General features: G+C 35.5%; 1 protein-coding gene across 1 annotated transcript; it reads right to left on the bottom strand.

The window, feature by feature from the left end:
• Nucleotides 1–1,448: 1,448 nt before the first annotated feature.
• On the bottom strand, nucleotides 1,449–15,467 carry LOC132550392 (iron-sulfur clusters transporter ABCB7, mitochondrial-like). The gene is made up of 15 exons (XM_060214453.1): nucleotides 15,312–15,467; nucleotides 14,243–14,338; nucleotides 12,856–13,074; nucleotides 11,229–11,358; nucleotides 10,820–11,006; nucleotides 10,188–10,269; nucleotides 9,732–9,820; nucleotides 9,254–9,341; nucleotides 8,386–8,560; nucleotides 6,885–7,042; nucleotides 6,306–6,469; nucleotides 5,877–6,006; nucleotides 4,394–4,568; nucleotides 4,047–4,150; nucleotides 1,449–1,852 (listed from the first exon to the last, which is right to left on the bottom strand). The coding sequence occupies exons 1-15, from the start codon at nucleotides 15,465–15,467 to the stop codon at nucleotides 1,625–1,627; spliced, it is 2,181 nt and encodes a 726-aa protein (XP_060070436.1). The 3' UTR covers nucleotides 1,449–1,624.
• Between the last annotated feature and the right edge of the window lie 134 nt (nucleotides 15,468–15,601).

Raw genomic sequence — 15,601 nt, 5'->3', positions numbered from 1 at the left:
ACCTGTTTTATTGAATTTTACCTGTAATATTAAAGTTTACAGATTACTTTCTTAACTTTTTATACATAAGATGTCATACCCGAGGATGATGTGGATCTTGTATGCCTCTCTTTATATAACCTAATCTATAATCCATATATTAACAAGGCATTTCACATTAAACAAATTCCCTTTCAGTTCTACCTAAACTTACATGAAAAGCTAAATATGCAAGTGAAATTATGATTCCTAAAGGAACGACATCATTCAGAGTGCTGACAAGGAATAACTTAAAATAATTACAGTGACCTTGACCCCACAACAGGAAACACAAACTTGTCCAAGAACTCTGGTCTTGGACATTCGTCACAAGGGGGTAAAATAAAGGCGGACAAGCTAGGTCATTCTGGTCTATATCAGGTGTATATAACTACTATACTGTCATTAATAAGTCGTTTATTTGAGCGTCATGGCCTGATTTAATCATATTGTTCTCCACTGCTATAGCACTGACCAGTCCTATCATCAAATCATTTTCTTAAGGTGTTAGGTTAAGGGTGAACAAATATTCCCTAAAAGGAATATTTTAAGATTTGAATTTTGAATGAACTTTTCAACACAAGGGCGGAGTAAATAGGTACAACCTTTAAATGGAGGTGACAAAATAATTAATGATATGCACTAGTAAACATTTGCCTAAAAGTTATAACATCAAGTAAAACAATGTATTAGTATTTGTGTCAGCCACTTTCTATACTATCTGTTCTACAGTAAAACAATGTATTAGTATTTGTGTCAGCCACTTTCTATACTACCTGTTCTACAGTAAAACAATGTAGTAGTATTTGTGTCAGCCACTTTCTATACTATCTGTTCTACAGTAAAACAATGTAGTAGTATTTGTGTCAGCTACTTTCTATACTACCTGTTCTACAGTAAAACAATGTTTTAGTATTTGTGTCAGCCACTTTCTTTACTACCTGTTCTACAGTAAAACAATGTAGTAGTATTTGTGTCAGCCACTTTCTATACTATCTGTTCTACAGTAAAACAATGTATCAGTATTTGTGTCAGCCACTTTCTATACTATCTGTTCTACAAATACAATATCTTATGAAACTGATGGAATTACGAATGCTTGAAAATCCCTTTTTAGAAACAAAATGGAAAATAAACAAAACAAAAACCAATATGAAATCAATTATAAAATGAAAATCAATCTTAGGACCATTCCATTAACAATCTGACAGGGACTTTCTATGTCCATTGGTCTAAAGGCATTTTAAAAATAATATCTACAAGATATATGGGAAGTATTAGCTGTATTTGTATTTTTGATTTTAGCACCAAAATCAAAATTGAATATTTCACCAGAGTGGATTTAAAAGAAAATTCTTTCATTCAGTCATAGAGATGAAATTGTATAAAAGTTATATAAACTATAAACTGAAATATCATTGGTTGTGGTATGTGAGAAAATAAATATCACACTTTATTTTCAACAAGATTAAAAATATCACACACATCAACATAATCTGTATAAAAATTTCCTGGTTAAAATCCAATTGATTTTAATTCTTATTCATAATCAGCAGAACAAACTAATCCATGACATCTTTTGAATATTATAAAATGTCACTGTCACTTATGTTTCTTTCTCCTTTTCATTTTCTGGCAACTGGTTTTGTTTTCTCCATAGGTCTGCATAAAGGCTGAGAGGATTGGAGAGCAGTCCAAAGTGTGTTCCACGTTCTGCCACAGTGCCTTGCCCAAGCACCAAGATCTCATCCGCATCTACAACTGATGACAGTCTGTGTGCAATCACAATTGTAGTGCGTCCCTTTGTTACCCTACGAAGAGCTTCCAGGATGTTCTGTAACAGCAACATTAGTTATAAATCTTTTGTAAAACCTACTATTCCTCAGCTCAGGACTGGGGATTTCTAATGGTGCATTTATATTGAATGACTGTTACATAATTTGTTAATTTGATCTGGCCTATAATTGTTAGTAAGGACCAGTTGTCTAAACTGGTTTTCTTACCTTTTCTCTAAACAGGTAAACTACATGTATAACTGTTTTGTGATTGATAAGGAATCTGTCTGTAATTTGGAAGGTATATGTTATGTGCCTGTATAAACGTCCTGTTCCGTGATTAGTAAACTGACCTCTTCCATGGTTGGTGTTGTACCTATTCTATGGATGGTGCTGTACTTGTTCTACGGGTGGTGCTGTACTTGTTAAAAAGTTGGTTCTGTACCAGATCTATAGACGGTGCTGTACTCATTCTAAGGGTGGTTCTGTACCTGTTTAATGCTTGGTTCTGTACCTAATCTATAGATGGTGCTGTACATAATCTATAGATGGTGCTGTACTTGTTCTAAGAGTGGTGCTGTACCTATTCTATGGATGGTGCTGTACTTGTTCTATGGATGGTGCTGTACCTATTCTATGGATGGTGTTGTACTTGTTAAAAAGTTGGTTCTGTACCAGATCTATAGACGGTGCTGTACTCATTCTAAGGGTGGTTCTGTACCTGTTTAATGCTTGGTTCTGTACCTAATCTATAGATGGTGCTGTACATAATCTATAGATGGTGCTGTACTTGTTTTATGGTTGATGCTGTACCTGTTCTGTGATTGGTAAACTGTCCTGATCTATGGTTGATGCTGTACCTGTTCTGTGTTTGGTAAACTGACCTGATCTCTGGTTGATGCTGTACCTGTTCTGTGATTGGTAAACTGACCTGATCTATGGTTGATGCTGTACCTGTTCTGTGATTGGTAAACTGTCTTGATCTATGGTTGATGCTGTACCTGTTCTGTGATTGGTAAACTGACCTGATCTATGGTTGATGCTGTACCTGTTCTGTGATTGGTAAACTGTCCTGATCTATGGTTGATGCTGTACCTGTTCTGTGATTGGTAAACTGTCCTGATCTATGGTTGATGCTGTACCTGTTCTGTGATTGGTAAACTGACCTGATCTATGGTTGATGCTGTACCTGTTCTGTGATTGGTAAACTGTCCTGATCTATGGTTGATGCTGTACCTGTTCTGTGATTGGTAAACTGTCCTGATCTATGGTTGATGCTGTACCTGTTCTGTGATTGGTAAACTGTCCTGATCTATGGTTGATGCTGTACCTGTTCTGTGATTGGTAAACTGTCCTGATTCTATGGTTATTGCTGTACTTGTTCTGTGTTTGGTAAACTGACCTGATCTATGGTTGATGCTGTACCTGTTCTGTGATTGGTAAACTGTCCTGATCTATGGTTATTGCTGTACTTGTTCTGTGTTTGGTAAACTGACCTGATCTATGGTTGATGCTGTACCTGTTCTGTGATTGGTAAACTGTCCTGATCTATGGTTATTGCTGTACTTGTTCTGTGTTTGGTAAACTGACCTGATCTATGGTTGATGCTGTACCTGTTCTGTGATTGGTAAACTGTCCTGATCTATGGTTGATGCTGTACCTGTTCTGTGTTTGGTAAACTGTCCTGATCTATGGTTGATGCTGTACCTGTTCTGTGATTGGTAAACTGTCCTGATCTATGGTTGATGCTGTACCTGTTCTGTGATTGGTAAACTGACCTGATCTATGGTTGATGCTGTACCTGTTCTGTGATTGGTAAACTGACCTGATCTATGGTTATTGCTGTACTTGTTCTGTGATTGGTAAACTGTCCTGATCTATGGTTATTGCTGTACCTGTTCTGTGATTGGTAAACTGACCTGATCTATGGTTATTGCTGTACCTGTTCTGTGATTGGTAAACTGTCCTGATCTATGGTTGATGCTGTACCTGTTCTGTGATTGGTAAACTGTCCTGATCTATGGTTGATGCTGTACCTGTTCTGTGATTGGTAAATGACGTGATCTATGGTTGATGCTGTACCTGTTCTGTGATTGGTAAACTGACCTGATCTATGGTTGATGCTGTACCTCTTCTATGACTGGTTAAAATGACTCTTTTTTTTGATTGGTTAAACTGACTTGTTCTGTGATTGGTTAAACCTTTCATTTTTCTCAGCGGTGCTGTTTCTCTCACATGATTTATTGAACTGACCTGTTCTGTTATAGTATCCAGTGAAGATGTAGCCTCATCATAGACAATGATCGGGGGATTCTTCAAAATAGTGCGAGCTATAGCTACTCTCTGCTTTTCTCCTCCTGCAGATGAAAATCATGGAAACGTGATCTATCTTGGATGAAATTGATGGATTACTTCATAGACTCAGTTTTGAAAAAGTTATAATTACCGATGTCTTCACTGAGTTTGGATTTATCAACTTTTCCAAGACTGTGATCAATGAGATCAAAAAAAATATTATGAAACTTGATTAAAAAGCAGGCACCCATTTTCAACTTAATGTTACTCATCAGCAATTGTAAATGAATGACAGTCAGTATTACCTGATAGTTTAAGTCCTCGTTCTCCCACCTGGGTTTGGTACTGAGCTGGAAACCTGTGCATAATGGAGTCATGAAGTCTTGCCATCTTAGCTGCATCCTCTACCTCCTGCTCGCTTTTAGTGAGATCCCCATACAGAATATTGTTGTAGACGGTGTCATGGAACAGCACACAGTCCTAAAAAACAGACATATTCTGACATACAGTATGCAGTGAAACATTCACAGCAGTTCAACTTCCACCCCTTTCACCCTTTTGCCAATAAGGTAGAAATAAAACAGTGGGTTAAGTTTTACATTAAAGCTGAAATCCAAATTATCATACTTTCATGGTGAAATTAACACTGGATAAAGAGATGAGGCATTTGTTTCCTGATACTCAATATTCTAACCTATTAACGGCAGAACTTTTTTTTACCACAACACAAGTCCTTCAAAGTAAGGCACAGAAGTCTGATACATGAAAAAAGCATTTATAAAGTGTAACGATACACAACTTTTCTTCACAAGAAAAGTTTAATACTGTGATTATATGATATCTGTTATTTAACTTCTTTCTACTCCATAATCAATTGTTTATTCAAAATAAATAGCAGATTCTGAGAAAACAACTCGGCCATCAGTACTAACATTTTTATTATTTCATTGAATCTAAACTACTTTTACTGTGTCACAGTTTCCAACCTATTATTACTATTTCTGACAAGCAAGTTTCCTGAGAAATGACATTAATCATAACGGTCATGCATGTAGAGTGATAACAGACATTTTGGGTTCAGTATTGGGCCCAATTTCCAATGGAAAAATGTTCTGTATTTCAGCAAATTTCACTTTAATTTCCCCAACATCAATCAGCATTTTGTAGAAAGAAACGTAAAAGTCAAGCAAGGGGGAATTTTCCTGTCATCTGGTCCTATGCTGAAGCCAGTGTTCCGTATCTATCCCAAACGACATTTAAAATCACCTCAAATTGGTGAAATTCAAGATGTGTATCCGTGGTTACCTGAAGTTCTAAAATCCAAGGGGAACATTGGGAAACATAATTGAATCAATTAAAACTGATAGTATAGGCTACTTTTATTGAGTTTTGATATCTTGTCACTTGTATACAAGAGTCATAAAATGGAAGCTATTGTCCCCATTTGTTGTAAAATGTTAACAAAGTTTCCCAATGTTAAAACTGTGTTCCATTCCCAAAATAGCTGGTAAAATCCCTGGATATATTTACTATATCTAGCAATATTCAAATAGTTTGCTGATCAATATGTCCCTTAATTCAAATACCTGTTAATTGTTACCAATTTACTTTTGATAAAGGACAATTTGCGCTCATAATCCAACATATTTACTGAGAAAAAGAAGTCAGTCTGACATGTTGTATTCTATCTCTGATATGTCTAAGATATAGACGTTCTGTTTACTTATCAAATTCTGATTTTTACATTGATTTCCATTTTTTCCATTATTGTGACACTGATGTCAATACCTGAGGTACGACCCCTATGGCCTTTCGCACACTGTCAAGGTTTAACTCCTGTATGCTTTGGTTGTTGATTGTGATGCTGCCTTGCTGAGGATCATAGAAACGATACAACAATCGTACTATGGTAGATTTCCTGAAAGGTACAGATCGTAGACCAGATTTGAAATATCCTTTTTTTTTTTTGATAGTATCCATGACAGAATGTCTAAATATTTACAGTGATTCAAATTAGGATTCTACATTTCTGAGTATTTATCTACTGATCATGGGGATTCCACCATGTTAATGCTTGTACAGTATATAGCACAACAACACTCAACTGCACCAGATAGGAATGCCAACATCTTCGTAGGTTCTTATTTGAAATGTAGAATTACAGGTTTCAATTGAAAGAGTGACCAAGGAAAAAACAGTTTGCTGTTAATGGTTTACCCAGATCCACTGCCACCCACAATGGCTACTTTCTTGCCGGACGGTACATCAAAAGTTAATCCATTCAGAATGCTGCGGCCTGGGGTGTATTCGAAGTGGACATTATCAAAGGAAATAGCTGAGTGCTGTGGGGAAGCCTGAAGCATGGGAGCATTAGGCAAGGTCTGCAACAGCCAATTCACAGAGGTAAATACACATAGTCTGTTTCTTAATCGAATACAGGTGATATCTCATGAACAACTTATCCAGAAGTTATTATCATTGTTACTTATATATAGAATGAAAGAGGAAGCATCAATCTACCGGTAATTGGTTTTTTTGACAAATCAGACTTGTAAAGGATTGCAAACATTCTCATAAAGAAAAAAGGAATAAGATATATGATTTTGTATTTCAGACGAATTTCTGTCATGAAAAAGGAAGTGCATACCTTCACAACATGAATATGATATGTATGTGCAAATTGTCACATTAAATGACAGAAAGGTTAAATCTAAAAACATGCTTTGTACATTCAAAATATTATGAAGGGACACCATTTCCCAAACTTTTTTTGAAAGACAGTTGCAAGGAACCTACCTGCACACCACTTTTGATTTTTAGTAAACTGAACATGGTATGCATGTCTACGATTGCCTGATTGACATCTCTGTACACAGATCCCAGGAAATTCAAAGGAACTGACAATTGGAACAACAGCCCATTTACCATCACCAGGTCTCCCACTGTCATTGTACCTACAAACAGAACAAATGTTAGACTGAAAACAGGCTTCTGACCATCACTAGGTCTCTCACTGTCATTGTACCTACAAACAGGCTGAAAGCAGGCTTCTGACCATCACTAGGTCTCCCACTGTCATCGTACCTACAAACAAGCTGAAAACAGGCTTCTGACCATCACTAGGTCTCCCACTGTCATTGTACCTACAAACAGAACAAATGTTAGACTGAAAACAGGCTTCTGACCATCACTAGGTCTTTCACTGTCATCGTACCTACAAACAGGCTGAAAACAGGCTTCTGACCATCACTAGGTCTCTCACTGTCATTGTACCTACAAACAGAACAAATGTTAGTCTGAAAACAGGCTTCTGACCATCACTAGGTCTCTCACTGTCATCGTACCTACAAACAGGCTGAAAACAGGCTTCTGAACATCACTAGGTCTCTCACTGTCATCGTACCTACAAACAGGCTGAAAACAGGCTACTGACTATCACCAGGTCTCTCACTGTCATAGTACCTACGAACAAAACAAATGTAATGCTAAAAATAGGCCACAGACCATCACCAAGTTTCCCTCTTTTATACAATCAGAGGACAAATAATGGTCTGAAAACAGTCTGATGACCATCATGAGATCTCTAATTAGAATTGTACCTACAGACAGAACAAAACAAAAGGTTTGACAGCAGACTACTAGCAATCACTAGGTCTCCCATAGTCATCAAATGTACAGCTAGAACAAATATAGGTCTGAAAATAGGCTAGTGACCAGCTCAAGGTCTCCCAGTCATCAGATAATATTCAATATTATAACAACTGTAGGTGACATATTTAAGGAAACAAGAAATCCCAGGAGCAATATTTAAATCCACTTTTGTTTTATTTTTATTTGTTCTTTTCCTCTTTTTTCTCCTCTTTTCTTTCCTCTGTTTTAATCTTTAATTATGTGATATGTGAGAATTCCTCTTCAGAAAAAGCAATAAAATTCTTTAACGGTCAAATCAGAAGTTTATTTTTTCTGTCATCCCAAAATAGACTATGCACAACAACTAGGGTTATAGCAGAACCTACATACGGAATTTGACAGTGATCTATTTATTGCTTCTCCTGAAATAGCAATAACAGAAATTCTTCAAAGGACAGTTATATAGACAACAAATGGAGACTAATATGCATTTGACAAAATGACACACAGTACACAATGGGTTATTATCTGAATATAGCACTAGAGTATATGACTCTACCATTGAAAAGGTGAACCAAGGACTGGCAGATTGAAAGCCTACCGATACAACTGTACTGGTGTGGGATTAATATTGTTGGTTTTCACTATTTATTAAGGTAGGAATTACCTGCTGTGATGTCTTGGCTACACAGAATCATCATTGTTGTTAGACCAACACTGAAAATGAAGTTCTGGCCGAAATTCAGAGCAGCAAGGCTGGTAGTGATTTTAAGTGATGCCTTCTCGTACCTGGCAAGGACTTTGTCATACCTGTCTGCCTCATATGTCTCATTGTTAAAGTACTGAAATAACAATTCTGATACTTAACCAAGACATGTAAGATATGCTATGTCACCATCAGTAATATACAATGTGTCACTGATGCGTCAATATTAACAGGCATGATTTTGCATGGTCTGGTTTTGGCAAATTAATGATCCTATCTCTGTCTAAACAATGATGATCAGTAGTTATAGCTATTTTACGTAAGGGCACCATTTGATTTAATATCAAAATATTGGTATCATAACATATTGTAAGATTATATAACGGGCATCACAGCGGAAATTTAAAAGAAAAATAAGTGAACACCTGGGAATATATTTAACAGTAAATTGAAAGGCAAATAATGAAAGGAAGAACGCCTGTTTTACTGTTAATTTAAAGCTCCTGATACCTGGTAAATTCTGGTGTAACATTCTAAATTTAACTGATAAATGGTAAATTCAGGTGTAACATCCTAAATTTAACTGATACATGGTAAATTCAGTTGTAAAATCATGTATTTAACTGATAAATCATAAATTTAGGTGCTATATCCTAAATTTAACTGTTAAATATTAAATTTAGGTGTTACATCCTAAATTTTACCGTTAAAAAGTAAATTTAGGTGTTACATCCTAAATTTAATCTTATGTGATAAATCCAGGTGTTATATCTTACGTTAAACAAACATGTGGTAAATTCAGTGCAACATCCTTGGTGTATCATCTTACCTTGACAGTCTCGTAGTTTATAAGAGAATCAATAGCCATATTGCCAGCATCAGAATCAGCTGCATTCATCTGCTTTCTAAACTTTGTTCTGAATGCAAAATACAAGTTTCCACAGTAATCCTGTACAATGTATCCCAGATGTTACCAACATGTTTCGATAAGTAATTCATCAACGATAGAATTGAAACAGAGGATTCAGCAAAAATATCCAATATATTTGAAAAAACATTTTTAAAGAAGTAAGTCAATACCAAAATCTTATCTATGAAAAACAAGTATATAGTTTGAACTTCTGATAGGTTTCAGGCTTTCTCAAAGCTGACAACATTATGAGTTTCCCTAGATTTGAAGTTTTCTGTTTCTGTGACTTTCCTATCATTTGGAGAAATACATCTTATATAACTAATGGATCTCATGTTTTTGAATGTATAAGACCTGAGAACTGCCATATAAATTATGATACGAAACAGGTTCCTACCTCCACTGTGTAAATGAGAGTGTGAAAGTAGCATACACAGATATACATCCAATTGCCACGCCAGCGTAGTAAAGTCCACAGTTGTAGTACTACAAACACAAACAGGTTTGTACAGAATCAATATCCAATGGGCAGACACTAGTAAGAAGATTGGTGTGTTGAGCAATCTATGGAGATCTTTCCTGTTATAAGACTCATTCTTACATAAACTTGTTTAGCTAGTAATAAGCCCACAACTGATTTTAAGCCTGCCCATATCTATTACAGTTGTTGCAATACAAATGCCAAGGATCTCTTGTGTGAAAAGGGGTTGGATTTAATGTTCTGTTTATCAAGTATTTACAAATTAAGATCATGTTATATCATAACTAATTATACTTGAAACATGTGGCATAAAACAAGTACAAAACACTGTTTACATTACTGAGGATAAAGGCTTCAAGTGGAGAAACACACCAGTAGAGAAGTCACCAGGAGGCATTCCAAAGCTGTGGGTCCTAGGTTGAATACCAGTGCTGTCAGTGTAGTATTTATACCCCTATTAAAAATTCATATAACAGTTATAAAAAACACTCAGATAAATATAATAGTAATCTGGTTTGATCATGTTGTTTTAGATACTACCAGTAGCACTATCTATTTTATTGTAAACCAAAAGGTAGGATTGTGTGAATCAGTTTTAATCTATTACTTTAAAATGGCTATACATTCAGTTAACTGGTTGAAGACGAAGCTGACAACTTTATGTCAGAATTGTATACCAAATTATCTCTTTAGTTTAATTATGTGAAATCATTTGTTATTCTGGTAGTAGCTACATAAAACAATGATGTGAGACAAGTCAGCAGAAACAGGCTGCTATTGAATATGGTGTTTTAACATAAAACTGAACTGTGAACATAAAAATTTCCAGTCTTGTTGTCTGTTTGAGATTTACATGTCATAATCTTCATTTATATCTAAAACTAAATCCATTATATTACTGAAACATAATTAACCAGACTAAAAACAGCATTCAGTCAGGCAGATGGGGAGTCTAATGATTGATTAATTCACATTTATATTGTCTTATATGAAAAAAAGACTACCTCGTGCCTCTGTCAATAGCCTTGGACAGAGCTCCAGTCTGCCGCTGGAGATGGTAGGACAAATCTAAACTGTGTAAGTGTAGAAAAACCTTCCTCGCCACACGTCTGATGGAATCCTGTGCAACTTTCCCAAATAAGGCATTACGTAGCTCATGAAAGGCTTGGGCAGTGCTTCTGGCTATTCCATCTAAAAATATTCAATTTGATTTTTACATCAATAATATCTCCCTGAATAAACTGAAAGTTTAAGTGGCTTTCTCATGTGTAAATGCTTGTGAAAACAGAGAATGACTTTATCCTGAACAAAAGCTATCATTAGTATGGTAAATTTTATAATTGATTAAAAACTGAGAACTCAATGACTTTTGTATTATACTTAGTGTAATACATTGTAAAAAGTCACACTTACAACCAAGAAGAATTGCTGTAGCTGAAGTAACCACAGTAGCTGGTGCTGAATCCATATTCAATAAATTACTAGGTTCATTAAGAAAGTCTATGGCATACTTAAATATAAATGGTACTTGTACATTCACAGCCTGCAAAGAAACAAAGAAAGTTTGATAAGATTTGACAACTGAGAACTGTATTTGATATTGGGTTGACAGAATTTGTTTAAAAATTGTGTGAACTCCTGAATGTGAAAGGTGAAAAACAAGAAAGACATAGCTCCTAAATCATTACTTTGAGATCTATTGGTGAAATTCTGTGTAATGTTTTAAAATTTGCTTTTAAGACAACTGAGCATGAACAAAAAAATACTTTGTAAATATGTGATGGAAATTTTCCTCACTATTCTTAATCAGGCAAAGATGGACTGCTATGATAGTCTTAAAATAGGCAATTTTGTTTTAACGACTACTTCAGTTTGTTATGAAACGTGTATGTCTCTAGATAAACACTTTTAAGCAAGAGTGAAAAGGTCTGTTTTTGGCTGAAAACAGCAAAAAACTCTGATAAAGAAGTAGATGAAAGAATCAAGAAAAGGAGAAAAGATGTTACAATATATATCTTAAGTTCAAATGCAAAATATTATTGGTGTTCAAGCTAAAATGTAAAGCTTGAGAACAATATAGAAGAGATTATGCTAATGCTTAGTTACTTATTATACGATTGGTCATCGGAAAGCTAATATACTACATGCTAGACTAAGAAATAATTCTAGTACAGTACTTTAAACAATGACCTATTCAGATCCAATTTAATATATTACTATCACTGACAATGCAGACATCTCTCAAAGACACTTACCATTACTTCTCTTCTTGTAATAATTATGCAAACCATAGAGTAATTTTATACCCAGAAATAAATGATTTGATCCCACTAGACCTGCAGTTACTACTACATGGTATTGATAACTAACTGAATGAAGATAATGTAAAAATATGTCAAATCACTCTGCAATATATTGTTAACTCAAACAGATTTTGATCTTTCTCCTTTTCTCTAAAATAAAATATGTCTCTGCTGACTTCGGCACACTACTGGTGAGAATTACAAGAAGGACCAGATGAAAGGAGAAAGTGGAATAAGGAACAGGATGTGATGAACTTTAGAAAAGCTGGAAAGTATTGAAAAGTGTACAGCATATCAGAGAGTAATTTAATATCAAGAATTAAATGATTTTATCCCACTAGACCTGCAGTTACTACTACATGGTAGTGATGACTGCTCGAATAAAGATATGTAAAATATATGCCAAATCTCTCAGCGTTATACATTTAACTCCATAAGATTTTGATCTGTGTGTGTGTAATTTTGTTGTTAAAATGTCATTTTGCCTTGTCCATATGTCTTTTGTCGAACTTTATAGGGAAAGGGCTTAACATCAGTTGGAAAACTTGTGCCCAATCCCTTTGTAATTGTTACAATGAAGTATGCTTAAATCAAATCAATTTCTATGTACTGAAAAATACATAATATAATTCAAATTTCTTCATCTTGGATATTGTTATATAGAGTATTTCATTATCTTCCAGCATAGAATTTCCACATAAGAATGCAGGCAACCTAAAAAATGTACTATAACTGACCTTTGACCCAATAAGAAGTGCCATGGCTGCTACCACTCGGATCCTAATGCTGGGTTTATCCTTTGGCCAGACATATCCCAGCATGGCCCGAGTGATGTCCCAGGCCTTCACTTCATCCTTTACATGTTTAGTGTTGTCATCTGTAATGCTCGATGTGAAAGAAGATGGGTTGTGACTAAAACAGGTCCTCTTGAAAAAGCCATTTCTGGTACTTGTACTCTAAAGAGAAACAAAGAACTGTAAGTTGATTTACTGGTATGTTAGAAATCAATCTCAACATTGTATCTGAAAACAATTTCATTTCTCACAAAAAAAATATCTTTCATTGGATATGAATAAAATTTCATACTGTACAGCTGTTTTATACTTTCAATCAAGGTAGCTCAACTGGTAGAGCATCCATCTAGAGGTCGGACTGTGGGAGGTTCTAACCCTGGTCAGGCCATGCATTTACCTGCTCCTTGTTGGCTTGTTAATAGTTGTGTCTTTGGGGGCTAAGACTTCAAAAAAAGGAGGGAAGGAATGTAGCAGAATTGGACTGGCTTGATTGTTGGCAAGCAGGTAGCTAATTGGTAGAACATGTAGAGTTCAGAAGGTCATTAGTTTCAGTTTAAGTTTCTGTTAATCATTGGGTTGTGAATAGTTGTCTTTGGGGGTGAAGACTTCGAAAAAGGAGTCAGGGTTGCAGTAGAACTGGAATGAGTCAATCCTTATGTGACAAGGTAGCTCAATGTGTACAGCATCTATCTAAGAGTTTGGGGTGTTCCAGGTGTGAACCCAGGTCTGGCCATATATTTTTCTGCTCCTATTACACTAGAACTGTGCCCCTATCCATCAAATTTAGATGAAGCATGCAAGGTCTCTGACACAATTTATGTTCAATATTTTGACACCTTAGTCAGCTGTCAATCCTAAAATTATCAACAACAATATTTTAAGGCTCTATAGTTCACAGAAGCCGACTCCATTTTCTGAATAAAAAGATGTCTGTTTGAAGTAATGTGTACAAGCCACAGTGACTAGCTTGTTTGATCTATGATAAATACAATATGTATAAACTACCCTAAACATTAGAGAGATTCTTACACAAGTTTTCATCTAATATGAAATAGAAACTCAGAAACTGTGATGCAGTTTATCACAAAAGATTGATACTATTTTCAGTATTTGTCAAAACAAACCTTTGGTATCAAAATATAAAATCTATATTGGTGATATTCCCATTTATATATATTTCTCATCATGAAGTTATGACATCACAAATGAATTAAAAACAATGTGAATCTTCTGCCAATCACTGCTGCTTGATCTTAATACAGGTGTACATTGTATGCAATCATTGCAAACTTTATGTAAATGAGGGTAGTTATGTGATTAATATCATTACCTGTCCAAAAATTGGCCGAGCTCCCGTTTTAAATGAAGATGCTCTAAATTTTGCTGAACACGGACATCTACAAAGATGTGGCCTTCCATTTGCTGGCTGAAATATAAATAGCACACAATGTGATACAGAGTTCAAACTGCAATAGGACACAATTTGATACAGAGTTCAAACTGCTACAGCACACAATGTGATACCAGAGTTCCAACTGCTATAGGACAAAATGTAATACAGAGTTCAAACTGCTGTAGGACAATGTGATACCAGAGTTCAAACTGCTATAGGACACAATGTGATACCAGAGTTCCAACTGCTACAGCACACAATGTAATACAGAGTTCAAACTGCTGTAGGACACAATGTGATACCAGAGTTCCAACTGCTACAGCACACAATGTGATACAGAGTTCATACCGCTGTAGGACACAATGTGATACCAGAGTTCCAACTGCTACAGCACACAATGTAATACAGAGTTCAAACTGCTGTAGGACACAATGTGATACCAGAGTTCCAACTGCTACAGCACACAATGTGATACAGAGTTCATACTGCTGTAGGACACAATGTGATACCAGAGTTCCAACTGCTACAGCACACAATTTGATACCCGAGTTGTTACTGCTATAGCACACAATTTGATACCATGCTTTTCATGAGCATCAAACAGGCTATCATACCCATTTTATTGGTTAAATGTCAGTACATAGTCCGAGTTACAAAGACCATATTTTGTATATCTATACAACAAAACTGAATAGAAATATACTTTGAATCCTATATTATCTCCTGTTACACTTCCAAACAGATGCTATGAATGATGGCACAGAGATTTTCCGTTGTAGACAATCAATATAAACGCTATTAGACAGGATGTTGTAATTTCAAACAATAAATTCTAAATAGATGATGCAAGTAAGCGACGATATTTTGCAGTAAAATCTTCTACAGAGAAATATTTTCTATTCAATGAATGAAATCACATTGGCAAGAAATCAATGACTGCTCCCTCACGTTCACCTCTATACCTTAAGAGTAATGAAGACAAACTGTCTCGCCTTATTACACTTACTAGAAGCTTTGTCCAAGCAGTTTGACGCCTTAACAATAAACTTTTACTGCATATTGGATTGACTGAATGTATTAAACGTAAAGTTTGGGTGTAAAATGGGGTAAAACAGCAAATATTTTCAACGCGTTGACAGCCCGACCGCAACGCACTGGCCATACCAAACAGGAAGCGGTGCAGAGGATTGAGAATCAAGACTTCAACTTTGATTGACCCTAGATTGACTTTATTCTTCCGCATAGATGTAAACAAATAGACGTTTCGGTAAAATAAGATAAAATGGTGTTTACATA

Source organism: Ylistrum balloti, unplaced genomic scaffold (genome assembly GCF_031769215.1).
Source record: "Ylistrum balloti isolate Yb309-2 unplaced genomic scaffold, AGI_CSIRO_Ybal_v1 Utg370122, whole genome shotgun sequence".
Classification (NCBI taxonomy): Eukaryota; Metazoa; Mollusca; class Bivalvia; order Pectinida; family Pectinidae; genus Ylistrum; species Ylistrum balloti.
Note: the sequence above shows the minus strand (reverse complement) of the source record. Positions and strands in the feature narration are given on the sequence as shown.